Source organism: Pecten maximus, chromosome 15, assembly GCF_902652985.1.
Source record: "Pecten maximus chromosome 15, xPecMax1.1, whole genome shotgun sequence".
In the NCBI taxonomy this organism is placed as follows: Eukaryota; Metazoa; Mollusca; class Bivalvia; order Pectinida; family Pectinidae; genus Pecten; species Pecten maximus.
This window is the reverse complement of record NC_047029.1, coordinates 12,720,829-12,744,277: the sequence shown is the minus strand read 5'-3', so window position 1 is coordinate 12,744,277 and position 23,449 is coordinate 12,720,829. Positions and strand designations below refer to the sequence as shown.

Genomic DNA, 23,449 nt, shown 5'->3' with positions numbered 1-23,449 from the left:
TAAATGAGTGAATAGTGACTTACATTAATATACAGGGTTCAGATAAAATACATAAAAAAAACATAATCACACAGTCAGCATTTGTAGCTTTTATACAATATAAACTTCTACTGAGATACAAATACATTTCAACATTCTGTCAGATCAATATTTTTCTTTTGAACTCAGAACGATGCTTAAGGATTGTGCTTTGAAATATGCTTCAAAGTTGTACTTAGCAAGACCTTTTTGGTCTAAATAAGATCCCCTGTTGAGCTTTGAATATTAAATTCTTCTCATAAACAGTCTCACAAAATCTGATATTAAGCAAAACCTTTTTTAAGAGATGACACTTTCCTGGCCTTTTTTCTCCTGCTGAATCTGACTGCTACTTTCAAAAGTCAAAGTGATAATTTTTTCATGCAGAAGATATTATGTTTTAAAAAGTGACCTTTATTTAAATGTATTTTTCTCAAAAAAAAAAAAAATCTTCTAAAATTTATGCAATGTCTTTCCCTAAACTTTGATTGTAACTTTTGCAGTTGTCAAACAAAACAAAAATCTCTAAGAGCCTCGTTCTGAAACAAGAGTATTTTGGTATAACATGGACAACTATCCTCATAAGCACAGAATGCACTGTTTTAAATTATAGACCGTATATTGTAAATAAACGCCAGTTCAAAATGACATTCAAACCAGAGAGCAAACACATAAGTTTCTATAAATACTTACACAGATATAAATAAAAAAAGATATTATAAAATATTTTGATGATTGTCAAATACTACAAGAGCTAAGAAACAACAAGACTTATTGTTATGATGACTATATGATTTGAGACATAGATAATTCACTTACAATGATTCTAGTGTCCCCTGACGATTTGTATATGTCGATAGACATTCCCAATACAAGGGCTGGAAATTGGCAGTCATTTGATTTTCAAACTGTCGGAAAACAGCACAACGACAGCCTTTCTATGATTTGAAAATGAACAAAAATAAGATAAATATGAAGCAACCATCGCATTAGTCCTCAGAATGATCAGTCGGATATTGTGTTACAATATACGATTCCAGTTTCCGATCATTCCGAGAATGATGGCATCAAGACAACTCTCATTTAAATAAGGATAGAAAACATAAAGAAGTAATTTTCAACCAATGAAAACGCTTCCAGTATTTATACCGTATGTGATATAAATAGAGTTGATTACAATGTTGTAGAAATATATGTCAACTGATCACTTATCAAGGAGTATATCATAAAGGGTTTATATTTACATAAACGTACATACAGCATCTAAATCTAACAACTCAAAGGACCTATATTGCTGATGAATTATTTCCAAATGGAAACTGGGTCCATACCATTTACACCGGACCATGTTATATAAGATCAAATTTTATTTCAATAAAATCGAAGTTTCTAAATTGTGTTCCTACAGATATTTGTTTCCGGACAAAAATGGGTAACTATTGAAAAACATTTCTTTGTTTCCTTAAGAAATGGCTGTTCCACCATTCAGTAAATGGCTGTTCTACCATTTAGTAACTGGCTGTTCTACCATTTAGTAACTGGTTGTTCTACCATTAAGTACATGGCTGTTCTACCATTTATTAACTGGCTGTACATGTTACACCATTCAGTAAATGGCTGTTCTACCATTTAGTAACTGGCTGTTCCACCATTTAGTACATGGCTGTTCTACCATTTGTGTACAGCACTCTAGCTCTTCGACAGTCAATCATCTTTGTTGCTTGAACATAGATAAAAGGTTTGAAATACATGTACATGTTTTTTAACGTCGATAGTATACGACACACTTCTGGTAAAAAATATTACCAGGAGGAACTACCTGAAAGTGTTATCAACTTGGAACTTTCTTTTGCTTGAGAAAAATGTGGCGAGATTTGATTCCCTTTTAACAAGCTGTTTGCAATAAGTAATTTGATCTTTGTGTTGAATAAATACAACCACTATTGGGAAGGCTAAAATACTGGGGGGAAATGTAACAAAAAATCAGAAGATTTTAATACCAATACTTTTTGCTCTATAACTGGGTTTTAGCTCATGTATTTATTTCTTTATTGCCAAAACATTTTTGGATTTGATAAGAAAATCTTTCATCCTTGAGACATCTCAGCCCTCAGAACAGTTTCTGTCAAGCCCTTGACATCGCCCGAGAATTCAACTGATTTCTGGGGTTGTTCCTCAATCGATTCTCTGGTCCAATCAAAACCTGACGATTTATTTAAATATGTATACATACAATAACAAAATAGCACCAACTAATCTCAACAATATCTATACACAAACAACTGCTAAAGAATAACCAACCACATTACAAATGACTAAAGAATGGGGACATCGGAAAGGGACATAGGATGGGGACATCAGAAAGGGACACAGGATGGGGACGTCAAGAAGGGACATAGGATGGGGACATTGGGAAGGGACATAGGATAGGGACATCATGAAGGGACGAGGAATTAAAGGGGATGTAGGCTGGGACACGGATATGGGGAAGGGGAAATGTTACATAAATACTAAGATGAGAAGGAGAAAGACTGGGGAACGTAAATACAAAACTCATTAACCATCTATTGGCCGTTACATTTAACGCCTTAATGTAAGGCTATAATCTTCATCTTACTTACCAACTTTTGAAATAGTTAAGAAATATTTTGATTTCAGTAATTTCTTTAGAAAAACAATTTAATGTTCTCACAATATAAACTAGCTAGGAAAATTATTCTGTAAGACAAAAGAAAATCAACAAATGAATTTCCACGTTCTATAGACAGAAATGTTCGATGATAATGAAAATGACAGATGAAACACTATATATGCATGCAACATGTACACGAAGAGTCTATCCAATCCGCCTGGATATGTGATCTGGTCACTTATCCCTTGCTCGTGGCTCCTGTGTTCAACTTCAATCTTCACATCTCACGTCTGAGAACTTCTGGCAATAATTTGAAATTGAAGGAGGAGCAACACATTGTAATGCATGTACACTTCAACGTACATCATATATATATTCTTCATAAGTTTTGAAAAATAAAACTTGAATTTAACGAATGTTCAGAATTGATAATTCTACATTCCAGTAATGTAAACACAGTATTGTAGTTTATATTGCACATATCAATATAAAGTTCTTTGGTCAACACCATGTACAGAAACTATATAATACTGTCCATCCTTCACTTGCTTCTTCCTGGTCACAACAAATGAATATGCATTAGTTACTGTACAGAGATGAATATTCATGATATTCATGTATTATTATGCAAATTTGTTTCTAAACACAAAATATTTTATATACATTCTACTATATGTATATATATATATATATTAATCAGCAGATGATGCATGTTGACCTCTGTATGACCTTGAGTGATGTCATATGCAGTTCCCTCGGATCCTAAACTGTTACCAATAACTAATGTCAGTGTCAAATCACAACTGCGTGTCTTTAGATGAGGAGCGGGAGTATATGAACACTTTGTGTTTAGGCAGTAGTCAAGTCACTTTACCACCGATGAAATAATCCGGGTAAAGTCCCAGAAATCCAGCATGTCGAGCAAATGAACAAAACTAAAACTGATTAGATTTGAGCTTCGTGATATTCAGGAAACATGAAATATAAAAATATTACCAAAATGACTGGTCATCATATAATTATCTTTGTTCTCCTTCCTCATCAATCATCAAGGTTTGGAGCAATCTTCGTTGATTTCCATCGCACATGTTTTAAGTTCCTATAGATACCCAGCTATTCAACTTATCAGCAAGATGAATGATGATCTCCCTTATGAATTGTCTCCCTTTGAGAGGGTTATCTCCCTTTGGTTGCCCTACACTGATGTTGATTTATAACCGCCGTCCTCTATCCGATTACAACAAACGGCAACAATTATTGCCACGAGGCCAACCAACAAGACACCTCCAGCCACGGAGCCAACAATGATATAAATAGTCATCATGCTGAGGTCTTTCTGATTGGTCGATTTTGAAGGTTTCTTGTCACCAGATGATGAACTCACAGTTATATCATGGTTACGGACAAGGTCCATCTCGTCGCTATGATCGTAGTCAATATCGTCATTACCGGTTCCATGGTTATCGTAGGGTTCTGGTGTAGATGGAAGCTCATTGTCAAAATCTGAAACAAAAATAATTCATTATCAATGACGAAACAAGAGATTTTAGCTAATTGTTCATTCCCCAAACATAGGAAATTAGGCTAATTGTACATTCCTTAAACACAGACAGAGATTTTAGTTAATTGTACACTCCCCAAACAGAGAATTTGGCTAATTGTACACTCCCCAAACAGAGAATTTGGCTAATTGTACACTCCCCAAACACAGACAGAGACTTTAGCTAATTGTACACTCCCCAAACAGAGAATTTGGCTAATTGTACACTTCCAAAACACAGACAGAGACTTTAGCTAATTGTACATTCCCCAAACAGAGAATTTGGCTAATTGTACACTCCCCAAACAGAGACTTTAGCTAATTGCACACTCCCCAAACAGAGAATTTGGCTAATTGTACACTCCCAAAACACAGACAGAGACTTTAGCTAATTGTACACTCCCCAAACAGAGAATTTGGCTAATTGTACACTCCCCAAACAGAGAATTTGGCTAATTGTACACTTCCAAAACACAGACAGAGACTTTAGCTAATTGTACATTCCCCAAACAGAGAATTTGGCTAATTGTACACTCCCAAAACACAGACAGAGACTTTAGCTAATTGTACATTCCCCAAACAGAGAATTTGGCTAATTGTACACTCCCCAAACAGAGACTTTGGCTAATTGTACACTTCCAAAACACAGGCAGAGACTTTAGCTAATTATATATTCCCCAAACACAGACAGAGATTTTGTCTAACTGTACACAATTGGGGAATCGAACCCCGGCTCTCGGTGAAAGGCAAGTGTGTTACCCCCACTCAAATGTCATCAGGTGCAAAATACCACCCATAAAATAGTAGCATAACTCTTTTGAAAAGGAGGTAGAAATCTGAGTCTGATAGCTAGTGTACATTCAATGTTTTATGCTATTCCAACCTACCATACTGATCCTCCTTAGGGAAGTTTTCCAATCCACCATAATTTGAGAAATCAGGGATGTTATATCTGTCAACAACTTTGGGATCAAGTGAGTATAGATCTTCCTCTATCCTTGTGCGTTCCCTCTGTTGTTTCTTCCTCTCTCTGTCTTTCTTGTTTTTCCTCTTTTTATCCTTATTCTTTTTATTTTTCTTATCCTTATTTTTCTTGTTCTTCTTCTTTTTATCCTTCTTTCGCTTTTTCTCATTACCCATGTTGTCAAAATCAAGATCTCCAAAGTCAAAGGTCGTATCACGGAAGGTCGTTGTCGTGGGGACCATGGTTGTTGGCGCTGGTGTTATGGTTGTTGTTGGCTCCATTGTGGTTGTTGTTGTTGTTGGAGCTGGTGTGGTTGTCGTGGTGGTAGTGGTTGTCGTGGTGGTTGTTGTCGTGGTTGTAGAAGTTGTTGGTTTGGCTATGACCGTCAACCAGACATGACGATCGATGATTGTGTAATATGTTCCGATCCAGCACGTGTATTTACCACTATGACTCGGTGTGACATCGCTGATGATTAACTCCCCTTCAGAGTTTGGCGTCAGATGCTGCGTAAACAAAACCGCAAATGTTTTATTGCAAACATATATTTATTGAAAAACTACCCAAAAGACAGAGGATATTGAATGGTTTCCCGTTTAATATAACATATATTTCACGAGTATGACAAAATATCGAAATATTCTGTCATACGAAGTAAATACAAAGGTTAGCTCTGGTTGGTCAAAAACAGAAAACTTATATTTTCACTGCAAAACTTATATTTTCACTGTTCATAGCTGCTTTTATTAGTTTGATAAATTTCTATATTTCACTGGCAAAAATGTAATAAAAAATCTTTATTAAATGTACTGCTTTCTAATTTACTATTCAAATATGTTTAAAAAATTTGATTGACTACTTTTCTTTCTAAATCTAAAACAGTGCCCATGTTAGATATTGTCACCTGTGTCGTATCAGTAACTTACCTGAGGATATCGATCGTCTGTATTTCCTGACCCATTGTTAGATATTGTCACCTGTGTTGTATCAGTAACTTACCTGAGGATATCGATCGTCTGTATTTCCTGACCCATTGTTAGATTTTACCCACTGAATCGTAGCGTCAGGAACATTCCGGGCCCGACAGACAAACATAGCATCCTCTCCTTCTCGTACCGTCACATTCTGGGGAGCCTCAATGTCAAGGTCGACAGATTGTTCTGTGGGGGTAATAGTGAGAAAGTTAGAAAATACAATTCAATTTGAAATTCTATAGCCAATCATATTTTACTGATAGAAATTCTACAGCCAATCATATTTTATTGTATAGAACTTCTACAGCCAATCAAATTTTACTGCAGAAATTCTACAGCCAATCAAATTTTATTGTATAGAAATTCTACAGCCAATCAAATTTTATTGTATAGAAATTCTACAGCCAATCACATTTTATTGTATAGAAATTCTACAGCCAATCATATTTTATTGTATAGAAAGTCTACAGCCAATCAAATTGTACTGTATATTTATATATACATGTATAGGAATTCTACTACCAATCATATTTACGGTATATACATAGAAATTCAACAGCCAATCATATTTTATGGTACATACATAGAAATTCAACAGCCAATCATATCTTCTGGTATATACATAGAAATTCAACAGCCAATCATATCTTCTGGTACATATATTTATACTCACTGACAATATCCACTCTGAAGGTAAACTCAATCACTCCAGCTGGGTTCGTCACCACACACCTGTAATCGCCATTGTCATCCGTTGTGGCACCATTCATTATTAAAGAATATCTGTGCATCCTTGACTGCAAAAAGAACGACAGTAAATATTCATTTTCCTGTTAGTTTATTACAATTTGGGGCAAAATTGCAAAACACTTCACTCCGGTACTGACCAAACAACTGGTCATCACTGTAGCATAATGACCAATCTATCTGTACTTGTCAATTTCATTAAAATCTGGGCTGACCAAGACAATCATACAGCCCTTGATATCAATTATTATTTATTACAAAAATAATGCTAAATTTAATGCCTTAATCTCCTGAATTTTTTTTTTTTAAACTGGACAGTTTTAGGTTTTTTTTAATCATTTTCAAAGCTTTTAAAATTTAAAATCTTTGTTTTCATGACTTCTTCATCATTTCGAAGTCTCAGAATCTGTTTTTAGGACTTTTTCGTCATTTTCAAGGAATTTTTAAGACTTAAAATCTGTGTTTTTACATCATTTTCAAGGTTATTCAAGTCTGGGCCTTGTTTTGAGGACGTATTCCAGGCCTGTACAAACCTTCATGTTGATGGAGGACATTTTTTTTACTGCAAAACTTACTTCAGATAATAAAACAAATTACAACACTTTGACAAGGTAACTGCTACTGGATTGACACCATGACACACTGCTGGCTAATAATTCCTCAGACAGCTTGATTTAGGTCCACAACTACTAGGGTAAATGATATCCATACTGGACAACATTAATCCTAAATAATTCATCTCTTTCTTTTTTTCCAAAACATTATCCTTTTTATTTCTGTTAGTCATCCATTTCTGACTTCCTCATATATCCTAATAATCATCCATGGAATGTTAACGTGTGAAAACTCATTTACTCCCATCACATAAACAACAAATAACCTGTCATGTTGTATACCAGATCTGGGCTCTGAAAGGGTTTGGTCAAAATTTGCTGTATGACCATATATATAAACGAGTGAATTACTTAATGTCAATGCATTACTAAATCTGCTGGCTTTGTCATAGATGATTAAGTTTGGGGACAGTGATGGTTCCTTTGTAACAGGGCACTAGTACTGAATTCAGTAGACAGAACAGGTTTTGTCAAGATACTGAAATATTTTTGATACTGAAATATTTTTGAAACTTCTCTATCATCAAAAAAAAAAAAACCCTCACAAAAAATTTCATCTTACACTTCATGTTTTCTCCGAACCTATCCTCATACTTTAACAGAAACATTTGTGTCTCAATATCTGTAAAAAAAATTCGCCCACAGTAAACTGCAATATCATATATTACATTTGAATAATTGCATTTGAGACAATATGAAATCAATATCGGTTCCGTCAGCTGTCTATATGATCCAGAGTTTACAACCTAACCCTATATGATAGTTCTCCTTTAACCTGATCAACTCCATTCCATAACCTGATCATATTTCTACAACTATAATCTTTACATGCAAACTCTGTTGTTTTTACTGGTGTTGATTTCAGCCTATTAAAGATACGAATATTGATGGTAATACTGTTTTCTCACATGACCAGAAGTAATAAAGTTTCGAAGGATCCTATTCCTAACTTTCTTGTCAGTAGTCGATACCGTAGACCACTACATCTATGACAATGATTTCTATTGTGTTTCAACTTACTTAGTTCAATTTGAGAAGCATGTGTGTGGTGTACTTTTACATCTGATTCATCCATCTCATTATATGCTACTCATAAATTCATGACCAATTTCTAAACAGCAAAAGTGCAAAATATCTCAGCACTTTCAGTCATTTAAATATTTGTTTTTATATTCAAATATAAAATTCAGAAATTCTTTCCTGTCAAACTAAAACGAATGATCATTCAAAAGTATTCCTTTTTTTCAACTTAGTCTAAATAACTGTCTAATATCCAACTGTGTCAAATATATCATACAACTTTTAAAAAAAAAAGTAAAAAAATAAATAAATAAATAACTGTATCAAGTCTATCATACAACTGTGTCAAGGCTATCATACAACTGTGTCAAGTCTATCATATAACTGTGTCAAGTCTATCATATAACTGTGTCAAGTCTATCATACAACTGTGTCAAGTCTATCATATAACTGTGTCAAGTCTATCATACAACTGTGTCAAGTCTATCATATAACTGTGTCAAGTCTATCATATAACTGTGTCAAGTCTATCATACAACTGTGTCAAGTCTATCATATAACTGTGTCAAGTCTATAATACAACTGTGTCAAGTCTATCATATAACTGTGTCAAGTCTATCATACAACTGTGTCAAGTCTATCATACAACTGTGTCAAGTCTATCATATAACTGTGTCAAGTCTATCATACAACTGTGTCAAGGCTATCATACAATTGTGTCAAGTCTATAATATAACTGTGTCAAGTCTATCATACAACTGTGTCAAGTCTATCATATAACTGTGTCAAGTCTATCATATAACTGTGTCAAGTCTATCATACAACTGTGTCAAGTCTATCATATAACTGTGTCAAGTCTATCATATAACTGTGTCAAGTCTATCATACAACTGTGTCAAGTCTATCATATAACTGTGTCAAGTCTATCATACAACTGTGTCAAGTCTATCATACAACTGTGTCAAGTCTATCATATAACTGTGTCAAGTCTATCATACAACTGTGTCAAGTTTATCATATAACTGTGTCAAGTCTATAATATAACTGTGTCAAGTCTATCATACAACTGTGTCAAGTCTATCATATAACTGTGTCAAGTCTATAATATAACTGTGTCAAGTCTATCATACAACTGTGTCAAGTCTATCATACAACTGTGTCAAGTCTATCATACAATTGCGTCAAGTCTATCATATAACTGTGTCAAGTCTATCATACAACTGTGTCAAGTCTATCATACAACTGTGTCAAGTCTATCATATAACTGTGTCAAGTCTATAATATAACTGTGTCAAGTCTATCATACAACTGTGTCAAGTCTATCATATAACTGTGTCAAGTCTATCATATAACTGTGTCAAGTCTATCATACAACTGTGTCAAGTCTATCATATAACTGTGTCAAGTCTATCATATAACTGTGTCAAGTCTATAATATAACTGTGTCAAGTCTATCATATAACTGTGTCAAGTCTATCATATAACTGTGTCAAGTCTATCATACAACTGTGTCAAGTCTATCATATAACTGTGTCAAGTCTATCATATAACTGTGTCAAGTCTATCATACAACTGTGTCAAGTCTATCATATAACTGTGTCAAGTCTATCATACAACTGTGTCAAGTCTATCATATAACTGTGTCAAGTCTATAATACAACTGTGTCAAGGCTATCATACAACTGTGTCAAGTCTATCATACAACTGTGTCAAGTCTATCATATAACTGTGTCAAGTCTATCATACAACTGTGTCAAGGCTATCATACAACTGTGTCAAGTCTATAATACAACTGTGTCAAGTCTATGCTGCTGTTTTTATAATTTATTTTTAGAAAACTAGATCTAAAACAAAATATTGCTTAATTATTACAGTCAAAATATCCATTTGGCTCGTTGATTGACTCTTTTAACTTAGCCAAAGAAGCATGTCCTAGATATGTCAGCTATTCACAAGTCACACTGACCCACACCTCCTAGATATGTCAGCTATTCACAAGTCACACTGACCCACACCTTCTAGATATGTCAGCTATTCACAAGTCACACTGACCCACACCTCCTAGATATGTCAGCTTTTCACAAGTCACACTGACCCACACCTCCTAGATATGTCAGCTATTCACAAGTCACACTGACCCACACCTCCTAGATGTGTCAGTTATTTATAAATCACACTGACCCACACGTCCTAGATATGTCAGTTATTTACAAGTCACACTGACCCACATGTCCTAGATATGTCAGTTATTTACAAGTCACACTGACCCACATGTCCTAGATATGTCAGTTATTTACAAGTCACACTGACCCACATGTCCTAAATGTGACAGCTATTTACAAGTCACACTGACCCACATGTCCTAAACGTGACAGCTATTTACAAGTCACACTGACCCACACCTCCTAGATATGTCAGCTATTTACAAGTCACACTGACCCACACGTCCTAGATATGTCAGTTATTTACAAGTCACACTGACCCACACGTCCTAGATGTGTCAGTTATTTACAAGTCACACTGACCCACACGTCCTAGATGTGTCAGTTATTTACAAGTCACACTGACCCACACGTCCTAGATGTGTCAGTTATTTACAAGTCACACTGACCCACACGTCCTAGATGTGTCAGTTATTTACAAGTCACACTGACCCACACGTCCTAGATGTGTCAGTTATTTACAAGTCACACTGACCCACATGTCCTAGATGTGTCAGTTATTTACAAGTCACACTGACCCACATGTCCTAGATATGTCAGCTATTTACAAGTCACACTGACCCACACCTCCTAGATATGTCAGTTATTTACAAGTCACACTGACCCACACCTCCTAGATATGTCAGCTATTTACAAGTCACACTGACCGACACCTCCTAGATATGTCAGCTATTTACAAGTCACACTGACCCACACGTCCTAGATATGTCAGCTATTTACAAGTCACACTGACCCACACCTCCTAGATATGTCAGCTATTTACAAGTCACACTGACCCACACGTCCTAGATATGTCAGCTATTTACAAGTCACACTGACCCACATGTCCTAAATGTGACAGCTATTTACAAGTCACACTGACCGACATGTCCTAGATATGTCAGTTATTTACAAGTCACACTGACCCACACCTCCTAGATATGTCAGCTATTTACAAGTCACACTGACCCACACGTCCTATATGTGTCAGCTATTTACAAGTCACACTGACCCACACCTCCTAGATATGTCAGCTATTTACAAGTCACACTGACCCACACCTCCTAGATATGTCAGCTATTTACAAGTCACACTGACCCACATGTCCTAGATATGTCAGCTATTTACAAGTCACACTGACCGACACCTCCTAGATATGTCAGTTATTTACAAGTCACACTGACCCACACATCCTAGATATGTCAGTTATTTACAAGTCACACTGACCCACACCTTCTAAATGTGACAGCTATTTACAAGTCACACTGACCCACACATCCTAGATATGTCAGTTATTTCCAAGTCACACTGACCCACACCTCCTAGATATGTCAGCTATTTACAAGTCACACTGACCCACACCTTCTAAATGTGACAGCTATTTACAAGTCACACTGACCCACACGTCCTAGATATGTCAGCTATTTACAAGTCACACTGACCCACACCTCCTAGATATGTCAGCTATTTACAAGTCACACTGACCCACATGTCCTAGATATGTCAGTTATTTACAAGCCACACTGACCCACACGTCCTAGATATGTCAGTTATTTACAAGTCACACTGACCCACACGTCCTAGATATGTCAGCTATTTACAAGTCACACTGACCCACATGTCCTAGATATGTCAGTTATTTACAAGTCACACTGACCCACATGTCCTAGATATGTCAGTTATTTACAAGTCACACTGACCCACATGTCCTAGATATGTCAGTTATTTACAAGTCACACTGACCCACACGTCCTAGATATGTCAGCTATTTACAAGTCACACTGACCCACACGTCCTAGATATGTCAGCTATTTACAAGTCACACTGACCCACATGTCCTAGATATGTCAGCTATTTACAAGTCACACTGACCGACACCTTCTAGAATGTGTCAGCTATTTACAAGTCACACTGACCCACATGTCCTAGATATGTCAGCTATTTACAAGTCACACTGACCCATCCCTAAGACATACTTCTCAGCACATGTTGGTACTCATCTGTACAGCTATGTTGACTGGATCATTCAGTGTAACTAAACCATTGGATAGATCATGAACAACTGAGCACACATCATAAAATTTAAATTTCATACATTTTAGGATGTTGTGCTCGCCCTTCCAGTATATATATAGAGGATCTGTCATGAGTTTCCCTTCATATTAGATTTATGATATGAGTTTTGAATTTTTTATTTTTGCGAGCCTCTGGCGAGCAAAAATAAAAAATTCTTAACGAGTATCATAAATCTAATATGAAGGGAAACGAATGACAGATTCTTTTTATCATATGACGTTTTCGTTCATCGTTCCCCATTAAAAACTGATTCTCTCTTTTGCCTTGAATCGTCACATCTCAACCAAATCACCCGAACCTTCGAAGTAGGTCAATTATACCGACGAGAGAAGAAATAGTTCTAACACAACTGACTCTTGAAAAGGATTCATTTTATTAAATACACGTCTCAAAACAAAATTTCAGCATTTTTTCATTTAATCTATAATAGATAAATTGTCCTTGGTGTTTGAAACAATGACGAAAATATTTTAGTTTGAAAGTACATGAGCGACTGTTTTTGATGTGACGAAGCCGTGACGTCACTTGGCGCGATAATGGAGGCTTCGTTGTACAAATGTCTATTCGCTGTCGCTGTCGTACAGAACCATTGTACGGCGCCTTTTCACTGCTTTGTGTTTATCTTCGTCCTCGCGGGAGTTTATGGAGATGTGAAATGTTCCACCGTGAATATTCCCACTGAACATTGTGTTCAGACTGCCGTGAAAAGCGACGTTGGATGCCGATTTGTTGGCAGTGTTGTTTGTGTTGACATTACACGTGTTTGTCGACGACAGTGTCAGCATGTTATTCTGCGTAACCGTTGAAGGCAAGTTGTAACAAACTACATTGCCGTTTTTCATGAGGATTTTATTAAATAATGTTATTATTTGTTTATTTGAAAAGAATCTAGACTAGATATGTCTCATCGGACAACGCAACCGCAATTTTCTATCGGAGTTAAAATATGTTACTAGGGGTCATAAAATAGATGTTTGCTAGGCCTAATCAGAGACCTATATACATTATGTACTAAAGTATATAGGTCTCTGGCCTAATTAACATCTTATAGTATAAATATAATTTAAAAAACTTAGGCTGTGTACATCAAGGATTTTATCTTTGATTGTACAACATGTTCTGTTAATACTAATAGACCGATTTGTCGTTGAGTTGATTTTTTTTTCAAAGTTTACAAGCACTAGTCGCCATTTTTACGAGTCGTAGTAAAAAGAAGTAGGTCGTTCCAACGCGTATGAATACAGTTCTCACGGAACCAGCCAATCAGCGTACGTAGGCTAGCGAAAGGTGTTATTACACTAGTGTCATAAAGAAAATTTATGTGATGGGTTTATGACACCGTATATAACGGTAGTCATATGATAAATATAGATATTATCCTCCAACTGTTGAAAACAAATTCAAATCTACTACACTATACCTTTTTCCGTGCTTTGACATCAAATTCCTCTCCATCTTTGTACCACTCAATAGTAGGTCTGGGTTTTCCATTGGCTCCACAATTGAGACGGATACTACTGCTTTCTGTCTTCGCTACAATGGCGTCGTTAGTAAAGGGTGCGGAGTCTTGGCGCCAGGACGGTGCTGTAAAGAAAATAGTGTTTATAAGGAAGACTTTCAAATGAACTTCAAGACATTTACACCTTAGCATATAACCAAGTACTAAAAAATTCAAGTCTAGAATTTGTTCTATTGTTGAACAGTTTTTTGCTACACAATATTGTCCTAAGTATTGTTGCCATGCATGGGTAACAATGTTATAAGCATTGTTTTATCAATCTTGCTGTAAAACTGACATGGACATTTTTGTGTAGTATATATATACTCCATCGAAATTGTCAAACACAGCACTAATAACCGTGATTAAATCTTTTATGATATCCGAATCTGTTTTTATCACCATGGTTACACATAGTTTTCAATCTGATATAAGCAAGATAATGATTTCCTTAATTTTCCATCACAATTTAAGAATTGATGTTTTCCTCCATGCCATTTCTTACGTAGTTCTAACACTGGCGATCCATCAACCGAACACACAGATTAATACATTATACTCAGAATTACATTATATGCTTCCTCAAACATATTACTGTCAATTACCAAGCTGTTCCCAAGGCCCGTTAGCCATCCCTGAACCATCCTATATATAATTCTGGGACTATTTAAGGCATGTTAGGTTTCAATATATTTTATTTTTTACTCTTTCATTCCATATTGCGCCATATCTTAATCAAATATGTAAGTAAGCTTGATATTAAGGGGTCATGATACAACCCATACCCTACTCTGAATATTATCATTGACCCATACCAGGTTGATATGGAGAAATATTTTGGAAATATGGTTGTAACATAATATTTAATACCATGCATTGTCATAATAGTCATTTGTGATTTTAATTGATATAAGTACTGTATATAATGTCTAATAAAAAAAATGTGTGAAACTTTCTTTTACATTGAACTTGACATGAGAGATGCGATTTATATATGTTTAAAACTGACTGGTAAGTATTATCAGTATGATGATAAGGAGTTGATGGAATACAATTGTCAATTTCTACTTAATATATCAGATTCAGTTATTCACCTTGAGAGCTGTTTGCCTGAAAACTGGACACATATTGTTTACAATTACTATTGACAGCTACTCCATTTAAATTATGAAATTAAAAATTTCGTACAAAGAACATCCTAAAAGTCATAACTGGCTTGGCATTCTGAAGTTATCACTTTTCAATCCTACGATGATTTCTGTCTGTTCGAGAATGCAGAGACCTCATTTTCATGAATAATATGACTTTTAATTACAAATTAGCATTTGTTACAGATTACTATATAGTTAAATTTGACATTTTTATACCGAGAAAATATTCTGACTTGATAAAACTGACCAGCCATAAGCATATGGAGAATTTGGAAAAGATAGGGACATGGGGGATGTTCCAGGCTCAGTCTAAGTTACAAGTGTTGGAGGGGAGGGAAGGGTAATTAAGGGATCTGCAAGGGATTGGAGAGACTGAGAAAAGTGTTCAATACGGTCAAGTCTAAGTGGAGGTGGAGGGGAGGGAAGGGGATTAAGGGATCTAAAAGGGATTTGAAGAGACTGACAAAAGGTCTCAATACGGTCAAGTCTAAGTGGAGGTGAAGGGAAGGGCTGGACGGAGAGATCTGGAAGGGATTGGAGAGTCTGAAGAAAGTGTTAGGAGAGTCCAAGCGAAGAAAAAACTAGGGGAGGAAAAGATGGAGTTGAAGAAGAACATGACAAATGATCAATCACCTTGCCAATGCTTAAGATGGCTGCTGCATGACTTTAAAATTCTACAGACATGTGACTTATATAGCTTGACCTAGATTTGTATGGCGGGTGTTGTGGATTTGACCTAGATTTAATTATGGCGGGTGTCGTCGATTTGACCGAGATTTTTTTATGGCGGGTGTCGTCGATTTGACCTAGATTTGTATGGCGGGTGTCGTCGATTTGACCTAGATTTGTATGGCGGGTGTTGTCGAAGAGGCTTACTCTTCTAGAACATCTGGTCTTATTCTCCATACAAATCTATATTTTAGTCTGTATCTTGCCATCGTTTAATCGATTCATAGTCAGAATTATGGCTTCGTTATAATGTTGGTATATTCTTTGGACACAAGATTACGTAAAATTCTCTTTTTTCACAATTCTGACAACATATATATATATATATATATGTAGATACCGCCACTTGCCTGGAATCGTATGCAAGTCATGAATATAAGTCTGCCCCTGATTTTCCGTTACACCGAGGAGAAATACTGATATCGATGATGTGATGACATGTAATTATCTTAAGAATGAAACTTTTCTTGATGTGGTGACATTTTGCGCTTTCTTATCACTAACTGTCCTCACTAAATCAATATAACAATTTTCCATCCTAAGTTTCTGTTTTCAGGCCAGACACAAGTCAAGAGCAAGATGGAGTCTCCATCAAATTTTTGCAGTATTTGACATGAAATCGACCATGATCAGAATCAAAAGCCAACAAGATCGAGAAGAAAGCAAATGATGACATCACAATCACATTAAAAAAATGGCCCTCTATGATCCGTTTCGACCAAAAGATTGCACTCTCTCTGGCATCTAATTCCAGGAAACTGACACAGTGGTTTAAAAGGAAACACAGTGGAGGCCATTAAAAACTGTCTAAATCATCTTTTTCAAAAACCTGTTGATGAGCTGAAATGACATGCAAGACATCATACAAAATGCCAACTGAGTATAATGAAAGCACCTCCATATTTAGAGAAATTCTGCCGTCTGCTCTCTGTGATCCAGTACACCTCCAGCTAGGAAAGGATTGATTTTCTGGCAGTTTCTTGCCTATTGGTTTCATATATAAGTCTGTTGCTATCATTCTTAAATCTTTAGAAATATGTCAAAGCTTTAACCTTGTGTGTTTCTCACCGTTTCCATTTCCAGCCAGAGACCAACAAGTATACATATATAGGTATATAGTCAGAGAGAGTTTAGACATGTACATTTCACAAATTAAAGATCAATTCGAGGCTGGAGTTGCTATCAATATTTATAAAGATAAGGAGAACTGTGAACTAACCAGGAATAATTAAACACAAAATCAATTTGACCAAAAGTCTTCCAGTAAAGTTATAATCTTTTTTTTTCTGTAACAAGGAAATAGCTCACACAAAGACTGTTTCCTGCTCAACAATGCATGGCAGTGATGACAATGATGACAGTGTATGGTCATACAATAGTCAAGTCTCTCGGGTCCTAAATGTCCCTCCAACCATATTTCAGAAAAATTTGATCATGAACTCTAGATCTACTTATAATAAAGTATATAATCGTATTGGAGAATCATTTAACCTCTACAGCCTTGTGACTCCTCTCCCCCCCCCCCCCACCTCTACAGCCTTGTGACTCCTCTCCCCCCCCCCCCCACCTCTACAGCCTTGTGACTCCTCTCCCCCCCCCCCCCCCACCTCTACAGCCTTGTGACTCCTCTCCCCCCCCCCCCCCCCCCCCCACCACTACTTCTTATACAACAATTTCTCTTTGCCAAAGATGTGCATTTAGAACTTGGTCAGAATTCCTTAAAAAATACTAAGGTTTACTATTTATTTTTACCCTTATACAGTGCTTCATCCCAAACCAACAGCAACGACGGCCATTCTACCATCTCCCTTATACAGTACTTCCCCAACCTACAGAAACGACGGCCATTCTACCATCTCCCTTATAAAGTACTTCATCCCCGACCTACAGAAACGACAGCCATTCTACCATCTCCCTAATATAAAGTACTTCATCCCCGACCTACAGAAACGACGGCCATTTACCATCTCTCCCTTATACAGTAATTCATCCCCGACCTACAGAAACGACGGCCATTTACCATCTCCCTTATACAGTTCTTTATCCCGACCTACAGAAACGACGGCCATTCTATCATCTCCCTTATACAGTACTTCATCCTCGACCTACAGAAACGACGGCCATTCAACCAACTCCCTTATACAGTACTTCATCTCGAACTTACAGAAACAACGACCATTCTACCATCTCTCCCTTATAGAGTACTTCATCCCCAACCTACAGAAACGACGGCCATTCTATCATCTCCCTTATAGAGTACTTCATCGCCGACCTACAGAAGCGACAGCCATTCTATCATCTCCCTTATAGAGTACTTCATCCTCAACCTACAGAAACGATGACCATTCTACCATCTCCCTTATACAGTACTTCATCCCCGACCTACAGAAACGACGGCCATTCTACAATCTCCCTTATACAGTACTTTATCCCCAACCTACAGAAACGACGACTACCATTCATCCCCGACCTACAGAAACGACGGCCATTCTATCATCTCCCTAATACAGTACTTCATCCCCAACTTACAGAAACGACGGCCATTCAACCAACTCCCTTATACAGTACTGCATCTCGAACTTACAGAAACAACGACCATTCTACCATCTCTCCCTTATAGAGTACTTCATCCCCAACCTACAGAAACGACGGCCATTCTATCATCTCCCTTATAGAGTACTTCATCGCCGACCTACAGAAGCGACAGCCATTCTATCATCTCCCTTATAGAGTACTTCATCCTCAACCTACAGAAACGATGACCATTCTACCATCTCCCTTATACAGTACTTCATCCCCGACCTACAGAAACGACGGCCATTCTACGATCTCCCTTATACAGTACTTTATCCCCAACCTACAGAAACGACGACTACCATTCATCCCCGACCTACAGAAACGACGGCCATTCTATCATCTCCCTAATACAGTACTTCATCCCCAACTTACAGAAACGACGGCCATTCTACTTTCTCCCTAACAGTTCATAGGGAATGGTTTAAAACTAGAGTCACTGGAACCCTGTCAGATTTATATATCATATGATTGGAGATATTGTATGCTGAGGGACAGCTAGGGATAAAATTATGTCACATTAAGTGCTGTATATATCCATTAGAAATCAAATGTAACCGAAAGAGTCCTTGGGGACAGGATGTCAGCTAACATGATTTAACATCAGAACATTTACAGCAAATTGACTGAAGATAAAACCAAAACAGGCACTATTTGAACTGCATATTTTCTGTGGAATCAAAAGAAAAAGAAGAAAAAGAAACAAATGATTTCACAAAAACAAAAATAGTGAAAGCTCATCCCTAGAGAGGTAATTATTATACTATAGATACAGGACAGCTACAACTAATATGGCACTTTAACCATAATGTCATCTCACAATTCATATCACCAATGGATATTAAACACATCTATGTCACTTTAAGTTGACATTTTGTTGGTTTCAATAAATTGTGGTCAAAGTAAATAAGACTAGCTAGCACAAACAAATTGGACGCCACAATTCCGACTGGATGCTGCGACTCAGAATGGACGTCGCAACTTAGAAAGAACACCGCAACTCAGACTGGATGCCACGACTCAAAACTGGACACCTTGACTCATCTACAGCGAGCTTCCAGTTATGTATATAACTATAGCTTTGTGGTTGTGACATCATAATTCTAACATTGAATGCAATTCTTCTTTTTTTATTACAGTTTTTATTATTTTCCTTTCAGAGTCCAAGGGTGAAGATTGTATAAAATGTGTACATTCTGTTAGTAAGACATGTATGGAGATGAGAAAATCAGTAGTCAGACAGTTATTTGAAATAATGGCTACAATATTACATAATAGGTTAGATAGAATTATGTAACCATGGCAACAGAAATACACTAAAAGACACAGCAACCTTTAGTCTCCTTGTCAATTACGATACACAAATGATGACAAATTAACTCATGTAGTCGCGACAACAAATATATGTATTTTGAATATCTTTTTTTTTCTAACAAAACATTCTGAATCCGTAACCATGGAAACAGAATTTTGTATATAGATGATGGCTAACCATGCATGGTGGTGAAATGATGTCCAAGGTATAATGCTGCTATGGTAATAAAAGTAAATTTTGGAGAAAAGGCCAAAACTCAATGATATGCACATGACAATTTCAATTTGATGACAGCTTAAATAAAACACTTGGTAACCATGGAAATGAAGTTATGTATACTGATAATGGCTAACACAATTTTTGGTAACCATGGAAACAGAATTTGTATGGAAAATAAATTTTGTAGAGAGATGATGGCAAACACAACTCTTGGTTACCATGGAAAAATAATTTTATATATAGATGATGGCTAACACAACTATTGGTTACCATGGAAACAAAATTTTGTATACTGATCAAGTGGTGAAAGCTAATCTCCTCTGATAAAGTCAAAATTACGTAACCATAGCAACAATGATACTGTCAGTATAATGAATGATGAAATAATGACAGCAGGAATGTTTTAAAAGATGATGGAGAAAATCCTGTATCAGTTCACACAAATGCATGTTTCAAAATAACATGAAAAATGTCGGCCAGGATCAGAGGTTCAGCCTAAATGTGCTGGCCTGAAAGCCGGTGATACAGACGCCATTAGATTTCTTCGTAGAATGACACTTACAAAGAAAAGCACTCAGGTCCCCATCCCTGCCAAGCACTGATAAGATGCTGCTCTGATTCACAGTAATGATTACTTAACTCAACTTAATTTCTTTTCCTACAACTTTTGAGATCTTGAAAGAGGCATTCTGGTATAGCTGGATTTAAGTTTCTGTGAGTTTCTATCATTCATGATTGGCACAGCGATAACTCCGGGAGAAATGTACATGTTTCTGCATCTAATTCCCAATTTTATTTCTTTTTTCCTTCTCCCAAATTCGACTTTTTGAGATTTTATGGTGTGAAATTGGTAGCATACAAATGTTATCTTTCCTTGTGTCTTCTTAAAATAAACTATAAGAAATGAAAAAAAAAGTTCTGCCTTCTCATAAACTGATATATGATTCTACAAAACAGAATCCTTACACCATAGTTTTTCTGTACTTGTGATAAGAGTGCCTCGCTTCCTTTCTAGATTTTTAAGTGGAACTTTAAAATTTAAAATTTATTTTTGAAGTGTTTTCTTAACAGAAATGATTCATGATTATTCCTTCAAAATTTACATTATGTATATAATTTCAATAATAATTTAATTTGATATTAAAATTACACTTCCTCTCATTATCTGATTATAATTTAAAATATCACAACAGATCTGTTAAATAAACTATAAATATTAATATTTTTCAGTAATTTATCTTAACTTAGTGTTCCGACCTGATAAAATGGACGAAGATTTCTATTTTTTAGACTAGAATGTAATCACTGTAGTACATTCTGAGCTTAGTCGGGATTTTGATAGAAGCCTCCGAGGATTTGGTATAAACAGGCAAACAAGATATCAGGCTTTCTAGTACACTACTTGAGTCATCCTGTTGCAGGTTCATTCAGTAAAAATATAAGTTTTACAAAAATATCAACAGGTTTTCTTCTCGTCATCATGTGAATTAACTACAAAAGGGGGACATGTCTGTATTAAAGGGAAATATGATAACAAGGGGAGATAACTGGATTGAAAATGAACAGGAGCAATAGGATTAAGACAATGTTAACTGCAATGAGAAGAAAATCACAATAGAGGAAAGTACTAGAACACATTTTTAACGGGGCAAAATATTGTGAGAAGCCTTCATAGGCATCTTCCTCCAGAGAACCATTAAAGGAGTCATAAACAAAGGGCCGTAACTCTGTCATCCAAAAATCCAGGCATCACAGATGACAGATTATACTGAATATGATGTATACGTATACAATAACAGACAAACCTATAACACCCTCAATTTGTAATTAACTAGGGGACTAAAATGATAGAAGATAATTTAATTACTGATTAAATATATAAGGAAAAGTAATTACTGATTATAAGTTAAAGCACTTGTAATGATGAGGAAGGTCAAAGGTTGATGTGGTCCACCTCTGTATTAAGACCATTCCGCTATTAAGACCACTTTCACTCAGACTCCAGGCAGTCTTAATAATAGAGAGGTTTCACTGCATATGGTATATATACGAAGCTCCTCACCAAAAATATATATCAACAGGACATAATGTAGCCCTGAATAACCTGACACAAGATACCTTTCGTTGTAATGGCTACATATGTACGGCTTTAAAATGTAGATTTTATTCCATCTTCGGAAATATGAATCTACCTTATTATAGCTGGGTATATGACCGGGTCAACTGTCAAGTCCGATATTAGTTTTTTGTAGAAATACGGATTTTGCTGCAGGTTATTTTCGGGGATGTGAATTCATCAGGCCAATGATAAAAGGTTCAGTGGAGCGCGAACTTACTTATCCCATAATACCTTATAGGCATTGACGACCTTGGCATGGATCCGCCAAATAACTGAAGTATATGTACCTCCCTGACAGGAGAGTTCCAGTCAAGGGGAATAATTTATAGGATGATTTGATTTGGAAACAATTAATTTGGTACATATGAATATATTCTGTATTCTGTTATTAGCGTAATATAGGCGTTAAGGTATAATGAAACATATCTTGCCCACGCTGGGGCTCAAACCAGTAACCTGTCACTATGTAAACATGCATTCTACGTATACCACCAGGCTAAAAGGAAATTCCTGAGCCTGAGCTAGTAAGGTGACCTGCTGCCTTAACACAAGTATTGCCTAATTCTGGTAATATTCCCATGTAAACTATATACACTTTACAACCATTAGCGAAACAAGTTATATTAACTTATATTAATTACTCTTGTTGGCCAGGATGGAATTCCGTTCCTAATAACGCCTCTGCTTTAGGCTTTTGTTACGAGTACACAACATCGCATCCATTGTAGTTGTTCATCTCAATTTGTCTTAGTTCTGTAAAAAGTTAACTACTGTTTATCAAAATATGCAGAATCGGACTCAATGAGTAATGTTGATATCAGGGAGCTTCAAATGAGTAACATACAGGACCGTTACTCATGCCCGATCTGTTTAAGAAATGTCAGAAGGATGAGTAAATAGAGTACAAGTATAGACACACCAGGAGCAATGTCACCATCCTGACAAAACAGAAAGTTACGGATGCTGATGATGCAGAGCAACACAAAATATTGTTTTAATTGGATTGTTACACTAAAGCCACCAACATTTTCATACCAAAATAGATTTTTGCCATTTTC

General features: G+C 36.2%; 1 protein-coding gene across 3 annotated transcripts in view; it reads right to left on the bottom strand.

The window, feature by feature from the left end:
* Window positions 1-23,449, bottom strand: part of LOC117343882 (myoblast growth factor receptor egl-15-like) — a 130,356-nt gene continuing 106,907 nt past the window's right edge. For all 3 annotated transcript variants that reach the window (XM_033906429.1, XM_033906428.1, XM_033906430.1), the window contains 5 exons: window positions 14,207-14,370; window positions 6,802-6,925; window positions 6,154-6,314; window positions 5,078-5,660; window positions 1-4,153 (listed from right to left, as the gene is read on the bottom strand). In XM_033906429.1, coding sequence (XP_033762320.1) covers window positions 3,846-4,153; window positions 5,078-5,660; window positions 6,154-6,314; window positions 6,802-6,925; window positions 14,207-14,370 — 1,340 coding nt within the window. In that variant the 3' untranslated portion in view covers window positions 1-3,845. The remainder of the gene's footprint in view (window positions 4,154-5,077; window positions 5,661-6,153; window positions 6,315-6,801; window positions 6,926-14,206; window positions 14,371-23,449) is intronic.